Source organism: Nestor notabilis, unplaced genomic scaffold, assembly GCF_000696875.1.
Source record: "Nestor notabilis isolate BGI_N333 unplaced genomic scaffold, ASM69687v1 scaffold223, whole genome shotgun sequence".
NCBI lineage: Eukaryota > Metazoa > Chordata > Aves > Psittaciformes > Psittacidae > Nestor > Nestor notabilis.
The window spans coordinates 64,563-85,525 of NW_009920420.1; the positions used below are offsets into that span (position 1 = coordinate 64,563).

The 20,963-nt window shown below is 42.4% G+C and overlaps 1 protein-coding gene across 1 annotated transcript in view; it reads right to left on the bottom strand.

Annotated features, from left to right (window-relative positions):
• The window catches only part of LOC104402709 (chromosome unknown open reading frame, human C10orf90), a 68,942-nt gene extending 51,629 nt beyond the window's left edge, over positions 1 to 17,313 (bottom strand). Inside the window, exon 1 of the mRNA XM_010010658.1 lies at positions 17,148 to 17,313. Within this exon, the coding sequence (XP_010008960.1) occupies positions 17,148 to 17,313 (166 nt within the window). The remainder of the gene's footprint in view (positions 1 to 17,147) is intronic.
• Between the last annotated feature and the right edge of the window lie 3,650 nt (positions 17,314 to 20,963).

Sequence of the window (20,963 nt, forward strand, 5' to 3'; positions counted from 1 at the left end):
TTAACTAATTTCTTTTATAAAAGAACCATCTTCAGCCATTCCTGAGTCAATTCAGTTTTAATCTACCATAAAATGTCTGTGAAATTACACACTATTTGGCATTGCCCATAGAACTGTGAGTTCAATAACCAGACTTGGTGAAAGGATATGAAACCAAGCCTCCTCCTTGAATACATTATCCTATACAACACATCCACAGACAACCGTACAACAACTACAAACACGTTATTATAGCATGATGACCAAGACCATTCACTTAACAAAAAGAGCCCCATATAAACTAGCCACCAACAATAAAGATGTCCCCATGGCATCCCACTGGGGATGTGTAGAGCTACTGGAACTCAAAGGCTGCCTCTATGATCCGTGAAAAGGAACCAGCCATCATAAGCATTTCTAACTGGAGTAGTTTAACTACAGCTCACAAACATGAAACAGTTTCTCTTCTCTAGTGCAGTAGGGTCTACACAGCTTGGTCTGATCCGTGCACCACCTGTGCATAATGCAGTTCCACCAGCAGCTATATGGAAGCAGCTCAGTGGGGTCTTTCTTTACAAGAAAAGAAAACTAACTCTGCTTTTAGTAGAAGAGCACGATAAGCTTGGTACCTAGTGAATCACCCTGAGAAAAATCAACAACAACCTAAATGTTCAAGTATTTCAAGCCTTCGAGTGACCTTTCAAGAGGATTTCAGTTTGAAAATACAGTATGAGGAAAAGCTATGGATTTTGGAATTCATCTTATATCCAAAGCCTTTGCTAAATGTCTCGTGGAGCTTGCTAGAAATGTAAAATAAACAGCAGTGGGGATCAAAGCAAGGGGAAAATGAATTAAGGAAAAGGTGTGTTGGTGCCCAGCCAGGGATCTGGGTCAAGAACATGCATAACTATGAGGCTTTGATGACGTGTTGGAAATACCACTCAGTTTTCAAGGAGAGCAATACCTCCTCAGACAAACTGAGAAAGACAGAGGTGGACACAGAGGGAAAAAAAGAACAACCCTCACAGAAAAAATAGTCCCACTCTAATAGATTCCCTGAGAAGGAAAATGCAACAGAGGGAAAGGGAGAGATTTAGTGGGAAAACCTTGTGGTCCAAGGAGGGCGCCTGCAGAGAAAGCAGAATCTACATCAGAATAGAAAAGCACAATAGAACAGTACAGTTAAGACTTTAAGAGCTGAGAAAGTTTTCTTAGGTTTTTTTATTATTATATTTGTTTTTTTTGGCTTTTTTTAAAACTAAAAGATGAAGAAAAGATGGCCATAAAAGCACCTGTATCTTCAGAGAAAGTAGAGAAGGAGAGTCTCAGGTGAAAAGAAAAGACAATGGCAAAGAACAGTCAAGACAAGGAAGGTTGCATTTATACATGGAGCATGAAAATAGCAACCGAAGCACTACTAACTGTGTAAGTTTGAATAAGAATACATAGCACAGAAGTGCTGAGTAACCCAGAATGTAAAAAGGAATAAACCAGGATATCTGGTTATTTTTAAAAAGGGATATTGGTATCACAGGCATCTCAGACATGTGATGGGATTAAAATAAATCATTCCACACTATGAATGAAACCCCAGTATAAATTATATAGAAATGATAGAAGGCCAGGCTGACAAAGCAGCAGAGTAAGAATCAAGGGAAATATACAGTAAACGAGGTAAACACACACACACACACCCCAGCAGTACTTCAAAATCCCCTTAAACTCAATTTCCACCCTAAACCAGCAGAAGTATACCAAGAAGTGGTATTTTTCCCTGAATGGCCCAGAAAAGTACTGACACTATATAAGCTGGGACTTTTCAGCAGAAGTCAAAGAAGAAGCAATATGGTAAAGATAAGCAAAAAGAAATAAATCATGAACAGCTTTCATAAGATGCATAGGAAGAGGTAGGGGGAGACATGAAACTACCATGTAGATAAATGCACCTTAGAAGATATATTTTTCTGAACAGCATGTAATTAAATTTTGAACCTAAATCAGGATAATGGTCCTAGCATCACAGAATAGTTTAGGCTGGAAGGGACCTTAACGTTCATCCAGCTCCAATCCCCTGCCATGGGCAGGGACACCTTCCACTAGAGCAGGTTGCTCCAAGCCCCTGTGTCCAACCTGGCCTTGAACACTGCCAGGGATGGGGCAGCCACAGCTTCTCTGGGCACCCTGTGCCAGCGCCTCAGCACCCTCACAGGGAAGAGCTGCTGCCTAATATAAAATGTACATTAATCCTGATGTGACTGGATCCTTGTTCTGACCCAGTGTTGTTATTATATTCCCATCAGAGGACTTCTATAAAAGACATTGTAGGCATCCTTTAGAAAGATTTAGGAACACAAGACCTTAAGAAATAATGCAAAGGTGGATTTGGGGTGAGGTTTTTGTTGTTTGGGGTTTTGATGTAGGCCTTTGTTTGTTAGGACAGTTTCATTATGTTTTCTTACAAACCAGGTATTTTTCTTTGCTGATATTCAGAGCCATAGTGATGGTAACTCCTATACACAGCTAAATGGTAAACTGCAGGTATTCATGAATGCAAACAACTGCAGTGTTTTACTGTGAGATGACACCTAGGAGATTAACTCATCTTTCACAAAGATGATCTGCTAGAAAATTCTACCCTTTCCAAGGAGTAAATTGTTCAAATAACACCATTATGCTATTATTTTAGTACATATAAATTGCAAAAACCACAACAAAAGGGAGTTCATCGCTGCTGTTCTCTTTGATGTATATTTACAGAGGAATTCAATAAATTATCAGAGAAGAAACAAGTTTAGAGGTCTCACTTCAAACTTATTTGTGGCACAACATCATGCACTGGGTTGAGGAAGAAATCTCTGCTTTAAAATAAAAGCTAAGCTGTTCATTGAAAAACAGAGCAGCACATTCAAGGCTTTTGCCCATCCCATATTATTACTCTAGAGAACTCTAAGTTCCATAGTCTGAATTGCTGTTAGGAAGCAGTGAGAGATTTATGGCAAAGATTTGTCAGCAACAGCAGTGAGGTCACCGTGCCCCAGTACACAGAAAGTGTTCATCTACCTGTAACCCTATTACAGTTGCAGGCTAAACATTTCCTTACCCAACCCTTCAGCTTGAGAAAACATGTATTTACCTTATAAAGCTGTAATTCTGCATCAACATCCAGCTAATTGGAGGTTTGCTGTCATTAATTTAGATAATAAACGTTCATCTCACAAAACCAGCTTCTAGCAGCTTCTTTAATTTAACCTTTCTTTTAGCCTTCTTTTTTTCCCTGTCACACAACTAGCAATTCTGTGCTCACAAATGACCTCCCGTGCTACAGCCACGCCATAACAATCAATGGCAGGAAATTCACAAAACTGATTAAATTCTACGGTGTTTATTTGATGAATTACAGGAATTCATTCGCTTTAGCTGCTCATAGTTAAGCTTGGATTTTAAGGCGAGTGCACTGCATCAGAGAGAGTAAACTAGGGACTCATCATATTTTTGTTGCTTACACGGCTGTAAAGGAAGTAAAGCCAAATCCACAGCATCCATTGCAGTAAAGTTGACATTTAAAGATTTTTGCTCTTTATCCTGTCATCTCACTACTTAAAGCAATAGATAAGGAAGAACACAAAGTGTTTCCTGTACAAAATTTGTGATTATTACATTATACTGCTACGATTATGCTTTCTTACCTGGTGTCACACTGTGCCAGAATGAGGCAGTGCTGAGGATCATTTTCCCCACAAAGCTTTAAAGGTGACAAATGATCCCAAAGTAAAGAAGTAACTCTGTCACTGCAAATCACATCACGGTTTTGTTCAAACTTAAGTCATTATTCACCGTTTACATTAAGGATTGCAAGGGAAATTCCTTCTGAGCTTTTCCCTTTTCCCTCATACTCACAATTTGGCTAACGAACCAAGAAACCCATTAGTGAAACATCTCAATTTATAGCAGGTTCAGGTAATCTTTAGCCAGGGCACACTTAAAACACCTGCAATGTGAAAAGACAACTTTTCATCCTCAGAAACAGCACTGTGGAGTTAATGACCCCTCTTTATACAAAACATCACTGACGAGCCTATTTGCCCAGAGACCTCATCTCTCCCCAGCAGCAGGTACCAGGAGGCAGCAGAATGTGGATGAAATCTCTATGCAAATACAGCATTTTCTTTCTGTTGACGTTTTGTGGGTCTTGGTGTATTTTGGTACGTGGGTGTGCAGTCCATGGTGGTGCATGGCAGAGGGTGGATGTCTGTGCAGAAATACGGGTTTTGGAGAAGCTTCATTTTCGTGTAGCAGTTCACAGAATCACAGAGTAGTTTGTGTTGGAAGGGACCTTAAAATTCATCCAGCTCCAACCTCTGCCACGGGCAGGGACACCTTCCACTAGAGCAGGTTGCTCCAAGCCCCTGTGTCCAACCTGGCCTTGAACACTGCCAGGGATGGGGCAGCCACAGCTTCTCTGGGCACCCTGTGCCAGCGCCTCAGCACCCTCACAGGGAAGAGCTTCTGCCCAAGAGCTCATCTCAATCTCCCCTCTGGCAGGTTCAAGCCATTCCCCTTGTCCTGTCCCTACATCCCTTGTCCAAAGCCCCTCTCCAGGTTTCCTGGAGCCCCTTTAGGCCCTGGAGCTGCTCTAAGGTGTCCCCTTGAGGAGCCTTCTCTTCTCCAGCTGCCCCAGCCCAGCTCTCCCAGCCTGGCTCCAGAGCAGAGCTGCTCCAGCCCTCTGAGCATCCTTGTGGCCTCTTGAAGGTACAGCCCCCTCTTACCACCATCGCTCAGTTTTCCACCCAAGCTGTTGTGCTGAAAACTCTCCAAATTTGCAGCACTGCTCCGGCTGCTCCAAGCCTGTGCTTTGTTGAATGGCCGAGGACTACGATAGAGGCCACAATCCAGCTTCAGGTCTGAGCCAGGGGTGTGCTTGACGAAAGGGAAAAGTCTCACACTTTAGAGACAAGAAAATCAAGAGAGCTGGTGATTTAAACTGGGGCAGCGGAGGGAACAATACTCAAACCTGGTGACGGGCCAATGTGCAGGACATAACTGCCATGTTCTTCCTACATGCTCAGATCCACAGCTCAAACCCACTCCTTCATGTCAGTTGTCCCAGCTAGTTTTTCTAGGTATAACTAAGAGGCTTATTAAAGGGACAAAGAAACAAGACATGGACTCTAAACCTGAGATTCAGAAGTGTATTTTCCCAGTTCCCAGGACAAAACTATTAGACAGGCTGAAGGGTGGGACAGGTAAAACAATAGAGGGTTCATGGGATAAAAGGAAACATGTAAAGGAATAGGGGAGGCAATCAACTGCTAAAAGGAATTATTTGCTCCAGGGACTGTTCATGCATTTGCACTACAAAAAGTACTTTAAGAAGGTACATTAAAAAATAAGAACCAAAAGCTTCAGCCCAGACAGGAGCTCTCTTCTGCTCCTGTAAAACCAACTTAGGTGGCACTAAGCTCTGTAGCACAGAATACACTCTTTTTTGCTAAACTGCATCTCTTCCATGGGGTTTCCATCCTACTGTCACCTGTTCCTTAACATTGTGTTAAACTGGTTAAAGATATATGTTCTGTACCAGAGAGGCATGTATGTGCAAGTTCAAGGCATGCATCAATTGCTTCTTACTCTATTAAACCATAACAAATCCTTACACACCTACCTAGGATGCCAAACTATTGCCCATCTCCCAGCCTTCCCGCCACTTCTCACATATCTCAATCCTCAGCACCACCCTTGACATACAGAAGTCAAACACAATCTCACCTCTTCATTCAGACATCAGCCTGAATGTCTTGTAGCTAATGGGGTGTCTCAGAGGGGGAGCTCAGCAGAGCTGGAAGAGGGGTAGAGTCATAGGGGTACAGCCATAGGGGTACAGCAAGGACCTCTACAAGATACGGGTATTTTCTGAGGTACTGCCTCTATGGAGGTATTTATCTCACACAGCTCAGTTAAGTACTTCTATGAAGGCATTTGGGAGCAATCCAATATTCTAGTAGCACTACGGAGCGCACTTCTCAGTTTGGGAATCCCAGGTTTAGAGGAATTTCGTTTCAACAGGGGAGCACTGTGCAGGGATGATCCTCTGCTGACACCATCTTGCAGTCAGCCTGTGCAACCCCAGTTGGAATCGGAGAGCAGTAAAAGAAGAAAAACACTTATACGGGAAGCGGAGCCTGACACATGCACATTTAATGAGTCTTAGAATTGGACACAATTCAGAAGTTGTCTATAGACAGTCTCAGAGCGCTACAAACATGAAGTGCAAGAAATAATTTGAGCTACTCAAACATTATTGAGCTGCAATCAACTAATCACTTAGGAAGAAAACCAAGAGTCACGAACAGCTTAATGTAAACATCTTTTCAGCATGCAAGAATAGGCAACAAGGAAAACAAGTATTAGGCTGCATAAGGAACAGAATGCATTATGGAAAATACAGTAGCACTAAAGATAATCTAGTGATATGCTAAAGTACTGTGTCTACTCCCAATTCTTGTCTCTAAAATTTTAAGGGGACCTAAGTTGCATAGGTGTATCATTATTTTTAGCCTTTATGCACTAGGTGCTCTTATAGTGAGAATTTGGGAATGGGCAATAAGTATGGGAAGCTTTATCTTTTAAACCCAGTGCATCGATAACCACAACTTCACTGAAAAAGTACTGAATTCAAATTCAACCAACAACTCCTCTGAGACTTAGGATCAATTCAACTCTAGGTGGTAGAAGGAAGCCACTTCCTTTTTCCTTTTTTAAAGAAAAAGAAGAATGAACTTAACTTTATTTACAGCAACAGTACTATTATGAGAAGCATGAGACTTGATAATTGAGTCAGGAGTAGAAGTGGAAGTCTCCTGTGACAGCCTGTAATTGTCAGAGCTCCAGTTAAATTCAGTAGGCTTGAATTTAAGTAATACTTTGAATGCCTGGATAGTACCTGCATCAAACCTGGCCCCTGGACCTCTAGAGATTTGCTTCTCACTGCGTTTTGATCCTTCTGCTTTAATACAGCAAATATCAACCAGAAAATTGTATGGGAAATTCTCTACTTCATGCTAAAAATATTTCCTATGTAAGTGCATGAAAAATTCCATCCCCTAGCGACTGTGAGATTCTTGCTGGAAACAGTGATGGGAAAGATGGGGCTCCAGGAATGTTAAGAGTCAAGCAAGGATTCTGTGGGTGTGAAATCGTTGGCAATTACGCTTGATCGCTGGCTGCACATGTTTTTGCTCAATGCATTCTGGTTTTCTGTAGGAATTGGCCTGAAGTGTTACCAAATTCTGGGAGCCCTGATTAAAATAAACTGTGTTCAAGATCCACATAGTGCAGAGAGTTTTGAGTCCAGGGAGAGCTCTGCATGAGCAGGAAGTGTCAGGCACCAGAACAACAGCAAATTAAAGAAATGAATTGTCTCTGGAAATATTATTGCTGGTTTCTGAATTCCAGCTAAAACTCAGTTGTTACCTGAGGAGCATGAAGGGGGAGATGAAAAATATTAGAAGTAACAAGGGGAATGCATGAGGCAGAGCAGCTCATTGCAGATCCAGACAGTAAATGAGCACAGCTGATGAAGACCAAGCCATTACACAGTAACCTGCCATATCATCTATTGGCTGGGAGGGGTGGAAAGGAAAAAAACCCTGCCATATCATCTAATGGCTGGAAGGGTTGGAAAGGCAATCCCACCATGGGACAAAACACCCCTTGCTCACTCTTCCCTTTGCTGTTTCTCACAGACCTGAAGCAGGACTTCATTTACCAGCATGAACACAGACAGTAGCACGAGTTTCCTTGCATTTCACTGAGCTATTCCCAGCTTCCTTCCCCTTGGCTCCTTCTAAGTATTTTGCTCCCCAAGCTGAGCAAGCTCCTGTAAGGAGCCACCAAAGCAGCTCTTCAACCCTGCACAAGCCTACCAGCCATAATTGAGCCCTCTTTCCTTGGATGCTTCCTGCACGCATTCCCTGTGCAGTCCCATTGTTCAGGGAGAGGTTTGCAGCTAACTATCCGATTCCAAGGTCACCAGCTTTCCCCAGGGAGATGCTGCAGGAGCTGTGGTCCTGTCCCATTGCACCCCATGCCAGCCTTGCATGGTGAAAGCAGCAGAAGCTATGCAAGAGGAGGCCCTTCTCAGCCCCTCAAGAAGCTCCAAGCAAGAAAAGCCCCCCTGGTTTTATAGAAGAGGACTCAGAGACCCATTTACAAGCCCTTTTATCTTTCCACCTGCAAGAGAAAAGGGACCTGCGGTGGTGTCTGGCTCGCCTTCTTGCATCCTCCTCCCATGTACAATAACCAAGTCAGCCCACACTTCCCACAGGAGAAGCACATGAAAGGTGGTTGCTAATAGCTCAGCTGCTGGAGGAAGGCTTTTCATGCTGCTAAGGGAGGAGGGCTTGGCTTTGGGCAGCACAGCAGCATAGAAATTGCCATCAAGCATACAAAGACGAGTCGAGAGACCAATACAGATTTGCTGGCCAAGAAACTTGGTCTCCTGCCTCCACGTGGGATGCAAAAAGAAGATGAAACCTTATTTAAGGATTTCATATTGTGAATGTGGGTATCAAGAAAACAATATAGACACGGTTATGTTAGGATGACTCTCTGCACTTAAGGCAAAGGCTTCAGCCCTATAGCTAAGGAACAGGTCTTTTTCCTAAGCAGAAAAGCACTTTTTTGAGCAGAGGGATGACTTTCTGCTATCTTACTCATAACCTTTAGATTAATTTGCTGCTCTAAAATGTTTGCAAGTGATATCATGACAGTTTCCTTCTAAAGAGATTTATTTTGCAGCTGAATTACTGGTTTCTATTCTGAAATCTCAGCTCCACAGTTGTTTGGTGGTCTTTAGGATTAATGTACTGAATTCCTGTCTCTCAGACTGTACTATGTGCTTGTCCTCTGGGTCTTCAGATTGTTATCGACTCCTTTTCTACTTTCTACATCAACTAGTATAACATAAAGAAAAACTCCTCTCACACATGCCTTGTACAGGTCTGTTTTGGGCAAGATGTGTAAACCAGAAACTGCAATTTTTTGCCCATCTTGCAGTTTCCTTAATATGAACAATTAAATTTCTATTCTGATCGAAAACTAGCATATCCCAGCATTTCAAGATCAAATCTAACCTAAAACAGCTTATGTTTTTTGTATGCTTTTCTTCTCCTCCCAATGGATTCCAGTGTCTTTCACAAGCTGCAATCTTCAAATGATTAAAATTAAGCCTTTCTGGAACAGTCACTAGAAGGCATATTGATACTTTTCCTTTGCTACCTGTTTCTGTGGAGCAGAAGAGGGATATCTTAGCTAAGCAAACCAGCTAAATGTCAACTAATAATGGAAATCAGCAACATGCTCAAAACCCAATGAATACAGAATCATAGAATCCCAGCCTGGTTTGTGTTGGAAGGGACCTTAAAGCTCCTCCAGCTCCAACCCCTGCCACGGGCAGGGACACCTTCCACTAGAGCAGGTTGCTCCAAGCCCCTGTGTCCAACCTGCCCTTGAACACTGCCAGGGATGGGGCAGCCACAGCTTCTCTGGGCACCCTGTGCCAGCGCCTCAGCACCCTCACAGGGAAGAGCTTCTGCCTCAGAGCTCATCTCAATCTCCCCTCGGGCAGGTTCAAGCCATTCCCCTTGTCCTGTCCCTACAGGCCCTTGTCCAAAGCCCCTCTCCAGGTTTCTTGTAGCCAGTATATAAAAGCCACTATTTATTCTAAAGTAAATAAAGACAATTTTTTGTGAACAAAGCTTACATTGCTCCAAAAGCATACTCTTTTGGAGCATCCTAAATCTAATACCTTGTTAATCAAGTTATGATCTCCACCAGATACATGATATCTATAGTTCTTGATGACCCACTTATCTTCTACCACCAATGTCCATAAAATGGCCATGAAAAGAAGAAAAAAAATATTAAGTTTTATAAGCAGAAATGGGTTCCAAGAAATTGTCAGTGCCCACGGCCAGGTTCACTTGGGCACTGGAGAATGCAGACACAAGGTTCACATTTATCTCTGTTAATATTTTTAGTTGAAGCTTAAAGACCAGTAAAACAAACTAAACTGTGAGAGAAAAATACATATTAGCATTTAGATGAAGTTATTATCTCCATTTCCCATCACCAAACAACAGTGAAATGTATGATGATGGTTTAAGACTTGTTTTCAAAAGGTTAAGGGCTGGAAAGCACTGGCCTGTAAGATCAATGGCAATGGCCCTGGCGTGTGCTGGGTATCCTCAATGCATCTGGACTCTAGCTGGAATTAAAATTCATATTGCAGTAGCAATTAAGAGACAGAACTAGGTCATGAGCTGTTCAAGGCAATATGCAGGCAAAGAAAGGGAAAGAAAGAAAAAACCCAGAGAAAGTAGCATTTGCCCTAAAAACTCCAACTTTGAGAGATGCAGAATTATGGGATGACAAAATGAGGAGGATACAACAGGAAAGGAAGAGTTTGGGTGATTTAGATATATCATTACTTTTTTGCCAAGCAAAGGATGTCACCACTAGCCAGTTCTCAGTCTGCACTGTGACAACTCAGTATTAAGGGGAGGACAGGGAATGGCTGAAGTGGTGATGTTCAGCACCCACCAAGTGCTGAACACTCACTGGTGTGCTTGGTCCTTACACACAGGCTGGTGCTGATTTGTGGTACATTTCTATACACCCCCATACAGTGATGTTTGCAAGAGCCATCGCTGTGGCTGGAAGATTGTTATAAAAGAAACCATAGCAACCCTCAATCTCTGTCCATTCTGGTAGGCAGCTTTTCTTTTCTCCCATTAAATTCTGTATCTCCATCCAACTATTTTATTCTATACAGAAAGGATTCTACGAGAGATACCTCCACATCACGCTCTATGGTATGCCACACTCAGTGTGACAATACATATTGTATTACCACCATCCAATTCTAGATGCAGAAAGGGAGAATGAAGTCACATTGCTTCAATTCATTTTTAAAAGTGCACGGAGAAGTTCTGTGCTGTTACCCACAGGTTAGCACAGGACCTCACTGCAGACTGCCCTTTTCCTTTTGCAGTGCTGCACAATGTTATTAATGAGGGTGAGTGCCTGCCTTCAATTTAATGGGTGTCTCATTTTCATCCACTCTGTCACATGAGCAAAAAAGAGGGTTGAATGACATTTTAGCCAGCCACATAGTAGCTGATTAAGCCTTGTTTTCAGTATAATGTAGCCTAAAGGTGATAACTACAGCTGACTGCAGAGGAAAAAAGAACCCTCTTTCTCTAAGACTTTGTTGTTAAAGCCTGATATTATTGAAATAATGAAATAAATAGTTAATTAATTTCTGAAAGAGCCTTCACGAGCCCTACTAGGACCTCACAAGATTCTGCCCTGGTCTCATTTCCCCATGGGGACTTATGCACCAGGCCATGCAAGATACCTCCCCAGCCTGCCTGATTGTTGTGTACTCCACCTCCCAACTTTATTTTACACGTATGCAGCTGTAAGAGATGCTAGAAATTTAGATCAATAGAAGTATAAAAATAAATGCAAGCAATGAAATTCCAACCGGTAGATTTGAAACACAGTCCCAGAGGTGCTTCACACCACCCATGAGGACTGCAGCTGGAGTTACTTCTGCTCCATCATCATGACGCCCGTAGTGGCATGGTTTAGTGGTGGACTTGGCAGTGCTGGGGAATAGTTGGACTTGATGATCTTAAAGGTCTTTTCAAACCCAGTTGATTCTATGATTCTAAGATCTTCTGCTATTAAAAACACTTATTTTTTCCCATGTGTTTATCCTGGGCTATACTACAGATACAGAGGAAATTGTATCTATATTCTCTTCACTCAATTTTTCACCTTCCAAAAGATGTCCACAGTATCTGTTAATAATTAATCACTGCTATTTGTGTATTCTGCACCATTATGGCCTCTGTCCCTTATGAAGCCTACACTGATGGTCTTTAATCACCAGGAAAGGTTTATATAAAGGTAAAAAAGATATTTTTAGTTGTTTGCTATACAGCCTTATGAAGGACCCTCATTACTAATGGTAACACACCATCAACAACTAGGATGCAACACTCAGTGAGAGGCTGGGTGTACTTTGCAGGGAGCGAAGGAAAGATTATGCATGTTCCAAATAGATAGTACTCACCACTGTATGCCCACCCTCTGCAGTTTGTTCAGCATAGTTCACACTGAATTTTGTCAGTTACCCCAGGTGGATTTCCAGGTGTTTGACTGACGTGTTGCACCACCACAGAAACGTGATTAATGCATGTTGTATTTAACTGATGGAAATCTGAAACAGGTTTGGGCCTGGGATCACACACATCAGATTGAGGGTGACTTTGCTCACCTCCGCCTCTCTGGAGAGACACAGAAACAAGAGCAATGTTCTATGCAGGAAGAACACTCCTGAACACTTGCCCTGGCAAGATATCAGCTTGGGGTTGGCTGGACCACAAAGAGGGTAAGAACTACTGCTTCTCCAGGCCTGGCTACTCTCAGACACAAAACAGGATTTACAGCAGTGGAAGGCATGGAAAACAACTAAAAATCATTATTTAAAGTTCATCTGCATTGCAGTTTTATCTGTACTGTTGTCATACTTAATATGCAAACTCATACCAGCTCACCTTTTCCACCTGGAATCATAGAATCCCAGCCTGGTTTGTGTTGGAAAGGACCTCAAAGCTCATCCAGTCCCAACCCCTGCCCCGGGCAGGGACACCTTCCACTAGAGCAGGTTGCTCCAAGCCCCTGGGTCCAACCTGGCCTTGAACACTGCCAGGGATGGGGCAGCCACAGCTTCTCTGGGCACCCTGTGCCAGCGCCTCAGCACCCTCACAGGGAAGAGCTTCTGCCTCAGAGCTCATCTCAATCTCCCCTCTGGCAGGTTCAAGCCATTCCCTTTGTCCTGTCCCTCCATCCCTTGTCCAAAGCCCCTCTCCAGGTTTTTTGTAGACCCCTTAGGCACTGAGAGCTGCTGTAAGATGTCCCCAGAGCCTTCTCTTCTCCAGGCTGAACGTCCCCAACTAACAAGCATATAATTAAGGTAGTTATCTTGGTTTAGTCTTTTGTTAAAGTTAAAAACCAAACTGACTCATCCACAATGCCTTGTGACGGAGACTATCATGTGGTCACTCATGTGTCAGTGCTGTCCCTGAGATCCTACACACAACAAACGTGGCAAGTCCCATCACAAGGACATGCTGGACCAAGGGACACATCTCCTGCTCCAGGCTCTCCTCCATAGCCAGTGACCACATGCTACACCAACTGAAGTTTGCTACATGGCTCTGACCTGGGCCACCACTAAAGTCCGTGGCTGGTGTTCAGGCAGTGCTCAGCTCTCCCAGGGCCACCCTCCCAGAGCTTGCTCAAGCAGCACCCTGTGCGGGCTGCACGCTGGCTTTTCCAGTCCTTCTGTTTGTCTGCCACTGGCTCCCAGACAAAACAGCAGATAGAATATTTCCTCTACCTGAACTTTAACACTTGTCTTTTATTTAGTGTAGAAGGAACAGGTTTATTTGTTTCAAAGGAATGATTTTAAACTGAAAGAGGGTAGATTTAGACTAGATATAAGGAAGACATTGTTCACTGTGAGGGTGCTGAGGGGCTGGCACAGGGTGCCCAGAGAAGCTGTGGCTGCCCCATCCCTGGCAGGGTTCAAGGCCAGGTTGGACACAGGGGCTTGGAGCAACCTGCTCTAGTGGAAGGTGTCCCTGCCCGTGGCAGGGGTTGGAACTGGGTGAGCTTTAAGGTCCCTTCAACACAAACCAGCCTGTGATTCTATGATACTACTTGGGCTTAGAACTGCAGGTTGGTATCATTTCAAATATCTCAGCCTGGTGTAACCACTGTTTATACAAGCTTTGCAATGGAAGCCTTAAATAGGAAACCTCAGTGCACTTCCACGTTAATGCAGCAGTCTGTCATCTGCAGCAATGCCCACAGTCAGGCAGAGCAGCCACAATGCCCTGCCTTTATGCCACCAACTCCAAAGAGCAGCAAAATACATCTCATGAAAAGCAGAGAATGCTGCCAAACCATCAAAAACCTGCTCTTACCATTGCTCACAGCATGCACACCCATAGCTTTGCTCTTACAGAGCTTCTAACCTGGGGAAACAGTGGAGACTACACATCCCCCTGCCCTCTCCCCTGGGTGGGAAACAGGGAGCCATGGGCATCCTTTTATGAAGAGAGACATGAGAACGACATGGCAGTGATTACAGAAAACAGCTCTTACCCCGTGCAGTTTGTATGCACAGAGAAAAATCCAGACTACTCCAAATCACCACACACAATATTTTTGATACAAAATGAGCTGAACCAATTTACAGCACATTTTTTGGCTAAGATTTTTTAGACTTCTCAATAAATTTGCATGAAGAGCCACCTCTAGAAGTCATATAAGGTAGTAAAAATTAAAACAGGCCCCTGACCTCAGCCCACTGCCAGGAGGAGATCCTCAAACAGATAGACTTGCATGTGATTTATTTTGTGTAATTCAACAAAGGAGAATGAATGTAGGGAAAAAACCCTTAAAACTGTGGTTATAAAGTTCAAGTTAATGTGCAACCAATGCTTTTGGGGTTCTTCAAGGACTAGGAGCTGACCCCGTGGGCAGGGGACAGAAAGGGACTAAACTGGAGAGACTTAATGCTTCTGCTGGGACCGTGCATGGAATAAGCAAAAAGAAACGCTGCTGCCAAAGGCCACCCCAGTTCCTCCCCTGGCAGCAGTTGCCAGTCTGCCCTTCCAGCCTCTTGGCACTGGTCTTCCTATTGCCTCCAGCACTCTTGTGTCCACAAGAGCCTTGTAGCCTCAGTATTAAAGTGCTTCTATACGATACCTCTGTGCAGATAGATACTAATAATATAGTATAGGTCATTTGCAAATACAAAATACAAACATCTTTGCCATGTAATGAAGCTGATTAAGAACAATTGATTCATTCTCAATACCTCAATGCAACCAACAAAAAGACAACAGGTACTCAATATCAACTGCACTTAAGTCTAAGTTTTATATACCCTCTGGAACCACCATCTATGGCATTATTGACTTTATTTCTATTTTGGCCCCTTCAGGGTGCACACGAGAATATTTCCACAGAGGAGGCATCTTACCACACCAACGACTGCAGCAGTTATAGGTAACACTCATGCCACTGCTGGCATCCAGCATAAACACAGGTTGACGGCTTGCAGAGCACCACCATGACTATTTATACTTCTCAACCCCATCACACTAAAAGCTTTTAAGTAATTAGTTTTCCCTCATTAACAGATGCAGTGCCTGGGGAAGGGCATACAGGTGCTTTCAAGCCCCATCCTGGATTACAGAGCAGCACTGTGTGATCTTGGAGGGGAAAGCTCAGAAGTGCCAAGCTGGGCTGATGAGGAGGGTAACACATCCACAACATTTATACATATCTGTCATTCCCAAGGCAGAACTGCAGATGTTATTTGACAAGATCAGAGACCATAACAGTGATAAAAACCATTCACAGGACGTTACCACAAACCCCATGTATTTAAATCAGAGAAATGAACAATATTTATGAACATCACTTTTATGGAGACCCAAATATACTTTATGAGTCATCAGGTGTCAGAGTGATTTTTTGCTCAAGTGACATCCTATCCTAAAAGGAGGAAGGTTTATATACATCATGTAGCAAAAAGCAATCTACAAACACAGGCAACAGGGTGAGCAGCACTATACCACTGCAAAGCACATCTCTAATAAAATATGTGGGGCTTCTAGCTGCCCACAGACACTTCTAATGCATCATTCCATTTTTCTCCTTTATACTTTTAGAAGCAGAAAAGACATTTGGTAAAACCTAATTTAATATTATCACTAATGCATTTAAACACATCACTAAAACCTGTTGCTAAAATGACATTACAAAAAAACCCCACGTAAGACAGACACTGTTATCTCCTTGAAAAATATGGGCCTTATGCTACAGCACCTACTGATGCGAGTCTATTGAAACCACCACGATTACTTACGTGAATAAGGATTACTCCCATCGTTAAGGAGTGCAGGATTACATCCATTGTTTACGTATCTCCTGTTATTTACATATCCCTATTTTTACCTCTTGTTTTCTTTTTTCAAACATGGGGCATTTAATTACTGTTAGCACAAGATATCATTGTGCTGTACTTTTATCCCTTCAAAATTTGGCTCTCTCTTGGATTTTAAATAAAGCACTTTTATGATCAAAACAAAGAAATTAAAGTAGAAGCAGCAGAATCTGGACTGTGTAATTAGAACAAAACAAACAAAAAGAGGGAGAGCTTGTTATCCACAATCAAAACTTATTCACGATTCATTTCCTATTCACTCTCCAATCCATGGCCTCTGCTCTGGGGAGCTGATTGTTTATACCAGCTTTTAACTGCGCCACATACCTGAGAGTTCTCAGGCAATGCTGATAGAATCACTACTGGAAAACAACACAAACAGCTGAAACAAATAGTACAGGTAGGTATAGTGTATAATGAATATAATGAATAAAACCAAAGCATTTTGATGCTTTTCACCTTACACAGAAGTGGTAAGTCTAGCCTTAGCTCATCACTGCCATGTGCTTCACATACAGAATATATCTCCTTCATATCCTTAGAAAAACTGGGTAAGATTTGATGCTTTTCAATACAACAACTACCAGAATAGTGAATGCACAGTAAGAATGTTGTGCAGGTCTCAGTTCCCAACCCAATCAGAAATACCTGAATAAAGAGCAACACCACAAGTTACACTTACAAGAAACCAACATTTCTTATGAAAAACAGCACACGCTCTTTCAGGCTCTCCAGTTTTACACTGAATTACATTAATCTCAGGTTTGGGTGCAAGAAACCAGACTTGGAGCATAACTATATTTTGGTTTAGCAGTGTGCTACAGGGATTTGAAAATTTAGTTGAGACAATTTAAGAAGGCTCGATCATAACTTCAGTGTCAGTTCTGTACACACTGTTTATGTATTTTCTAGAGTTAAAAATAAAGCCATTTCATACCATTTTAGGCTTCTTTAAGTCATTTCAAAAGCGAAAAGAAAGCAGCCTATTTTTAGCAAGCCTGGTAAAAGACTGCACAGTAGAGTTACTGGAAACACTTTACAGCAGGTTCAGAACACATCAAAAGTTGCACAAACTTACCAAAGCAACCCGTTTTCTTCCACGAAGAGTAGTTTATGGTCAAGAACATCCGAGTTACAAAAGATTGTGCTTCCCGGCTCCATTTTGCATAAGGCTTAACCTGAAAATCCACCCGGCTGCGTTGGGCGCAGCGGGGACACGGAGGTTTTCCCTCTCCAGAAGGCATTTCCGTGCTCTCCCAGGATGCGGAATGGCCCAAGCGCGGCTGGGCCAGCTGCCACTTGTTGCAATGGTAACAGGAAAAGCCAGGATCTGCCTGCCTAGGCTGCCAGGGCATGAATAATTCATGCCTTCCACCTCCCGGCATTAGCATGCTGCTCAGGCAACTCCAATGAAGCAATTCATTTTGTCCTTTGTCTTCAGGAAAAAACTTGCTGGATTAATGAGGGTTATCTGTGATGATAAAACCTGGGCCTGATGATTTATTTAGTCTGATTGGTTAGAATGTGTGTCCCTTAAATGCAGGTTTTACGGCCAACATATAAATTCAGTTGTGCATCCTCAACCTTCAACAGGCGCGGGTTGTGTGGCTACAGCAACAATATCTATCTACAGCACATGAATATTTCATTTTCTTGACTTAAATGGTGAAGCCAGGCTCTTAGAGTGCATCTTGAACAAAGTTAAGAGGAAATCTCCAAGTGCACTGCTCACGTGTGGTTTTGTGCATATTTCTGTAGTGACCTTTTGGATTGCTAAATAACTAACACTCGACTCCCAAAATGTTCCTCTTTTAAACATAAAACATGAAAAAACCTGCAATGAGACCCAGCAAATTTATAATTTGCTGTTAAATAGTCATCCAGTGCAGTGTTATTTGTAAAAGAAGGTTTTGAATGTGGTGTTTTTCAATGTGATATTTTTATTTGATGTTATATAAATAACTGGCAGTAGCACTGTTATTCTCCTCAGTATTTACCATCTAGAAATCTATAATAACTGAAAAGAATATCAATAATCATAATTCTGATTAATTGACCACAAAACTAATAATTGAACACAAAGAAGGAATTTATAATCTTCAATTAATTACCTATGTATTTGTATAATGCACTATTGGGATGTATAAGCACAGATTTCAAACATTTTATCTGATACTGCTAAAGCAGCACTAGAATCTTATGTTAGTTTTGGCACCCACATCCTAAATAGGGCCCTGCCAAATAAGAGAGTGTAGAAAATTGCTGCAGAAATTATTTGAACTCACTAAGGAAAAAGGTCTTAAAAATATGTGATTCAAGCTGGGTTGCTGTCAAAAAGGATGGAGAGACTTAACTTGACTACAGCGTACAAAGGGCTTTACAAGGAGAAAATACCTCAGGCAGAGGTACTTCTGAGGTACATTTCTCTAATGGAGGAGATGATTACCTACTACAGACACCTACTGAGCAAACCAGTGACCTCTACATTTTCCAGATACTTTTCTAGACGATATGCCTTTGCCATACAAACAACACAAAGTTACTGGACTCAGAACATTTAAAGACTTCAAATATAGAGAACATAAGGAAAAAACCTCCTTTTAGCATCGTATTGTGTTCATGTAGTTCACTGATATCTCCTATCAGTTGCGTACAGTAGTTTTGGTGATCTTTACCTCCAGATTTCATCCAGAGAATGATTACTTTGTAATGCAAATCAGGCTGCTGAACGTTTCATGGCAGACTTCATAGTGGTTGCTGCTGAGCCTCTCCAGAACTTTCCAGGTGGATGCACTTGTCCTCCCACTATTTTCTCATCATTCTAGTTAATACAAGGAGGAAAAAACAATTTGGACCACAAGGATATGAAATAATTTGATTTTGCCTGAGAAGTTACAAATAAGCTTATTTCTGCCTCTAATATTCTCATTCCAGACTGTTTCAGACTGAGAAAAACACAAAGTTAGTCAGCATTTGATGTAGATGGGATTGAACGACTTGTAAGATTTGATCACCAGCTTTAACTGCAGCAGGGACAAGCTGAGTTTGTGATAATCTGCTTGACTGTGGCCCAAACTAGAGTTTGCTGCTTCTTCCACATCACAGGTGAGGTAGGGTTTTGAGGTGGTGGTTACAGACATCACCCCTGAGGTAACCCCCTCCTATGGCAGACTTCTGACAATGGCCAAGAAATACGTTTTCACTTGAAATCACACTATTTCTTCACCTGCACTAAATGTTCAAATTGTCCTTTAGGATATGTGCAACATTAAAGGAAAGGTTAGGCAGAAAGGGAGAAGATGGGCAGATGGATACTGGCCAACTCCATCTATGGAAACATTTCCCCGCAGGTTGTGCTGAGACCAAATTTGCTCTTCATTCTGTATATATAATGATATCTCTGGCTGCAGCTGTGGAAGGGGATTATGCAGGTTGATATCAGCAGAACAGCTTCAGTAATGAAGCTGGCATGTCCTGCAACTTCTCTAGAGGTCTCCAGGTAGATGGTGAACAGGAGTGATTGCAAGAGGTACAGAGGAGGAAGAGGGAATAGCTGTCTGTTAGATGCTATGTGAGTTTTGCCTAAAAAATTGATTGGCACAGTTGTAGCTCAGACTACCTATTCAGCCCATGTCACGTATGCAAGTCAGTACAAATTATGGTTGACTGTGCTTGAAAGCTACAGAAACATTGAGTAGGATGAGCAGGAAGATGGGGTTCCTATCCATTGCCATCAAAATATCATCTTTTAGTGCTGTTGACAGTTTAATAGCTACTTCTGTACGTTGGAGAGCATTGTGAAGTACTGCCACTATATTATTAACCCGAGCTGGAACTTTCCTTCAAATGCAGAGCAAAAAAATACACAAATGAAGCTTCTAGAATAGTTTAAGATTAGAGGTGTGCTGTTCACAACATGAATAGTATCTCTCTAATTGCATTTCAGGAGGACCCAATAACACTTTAACTCCCAATTACCTTATATTTTTTCAGATCAGATTGATTCCATTCCATTTTAAACACCCAAATGATGACATTCAGTTCAAAACAAGCATTTAATTCTGTTTGTTTCCTCTAAGCAGCTGGGATGGGATGTGGATATGGGAAGCTACACAGCCTCGTGATGGCTGAGATACAGTGTGTAGTGATCCAGTGGTGACAGTCAGAGCTACATTCCTCTAATAAATCTCCAGTGCTCATAAAAAAACTACCTTTGTGCAAAGCTGCATCCATGTAATTACTTGAAATCATTCCCAGAATACACTAAGCTACATCCTACCTTTGAAATGGTTTGCACAGACCCAGCCTGTCACAGCTCAAGGAAGATGTATATAATACCCCACAGATCAGACATATTGTGTAGCTGGGGAGGGACAGGGTGATTGTGTGAGTACAGAAAAGATTTGGGATTCAGGAGACTGGAGTGCAACTGCCTATTGATACCTTTAAATGAGGTATCTCTGTAGTATCTGGTTTCTGTCAAGGTATTGCAGAAAATCAGTGAGATGCACCTAGGAGGTTAGTGAATCGATTCTCCGCTCTGCCCACGGGCTGACCCTTCCCTGTTGGCTGTCTTTCAGCCTGTCACCTCAGTTATTCGGCTTTAATTTGTTGTTCCTTGGCACCACTGGCAGGCCACGTGTCCCCAGCCCATGACTTGCATCTACACAAGGTGGCACCTATCCAAGGTGGCTTCAGGATGAGACACCAAAGGGTGGCTTCTTTGGCATCTGGCACCAGGAGGGGCAATGCTCCAGGATGACCAAGGACAACACCATTAACCAGCCCTGGAGAGCTGTGGTGATGGGGTGGCAGACCTGCCAGAGCCAGGGTTATGCATTCTGCTGTGACATTATTCCCCATCTGGTTTTTTTGAAGTCCTAGAAAAACAAAG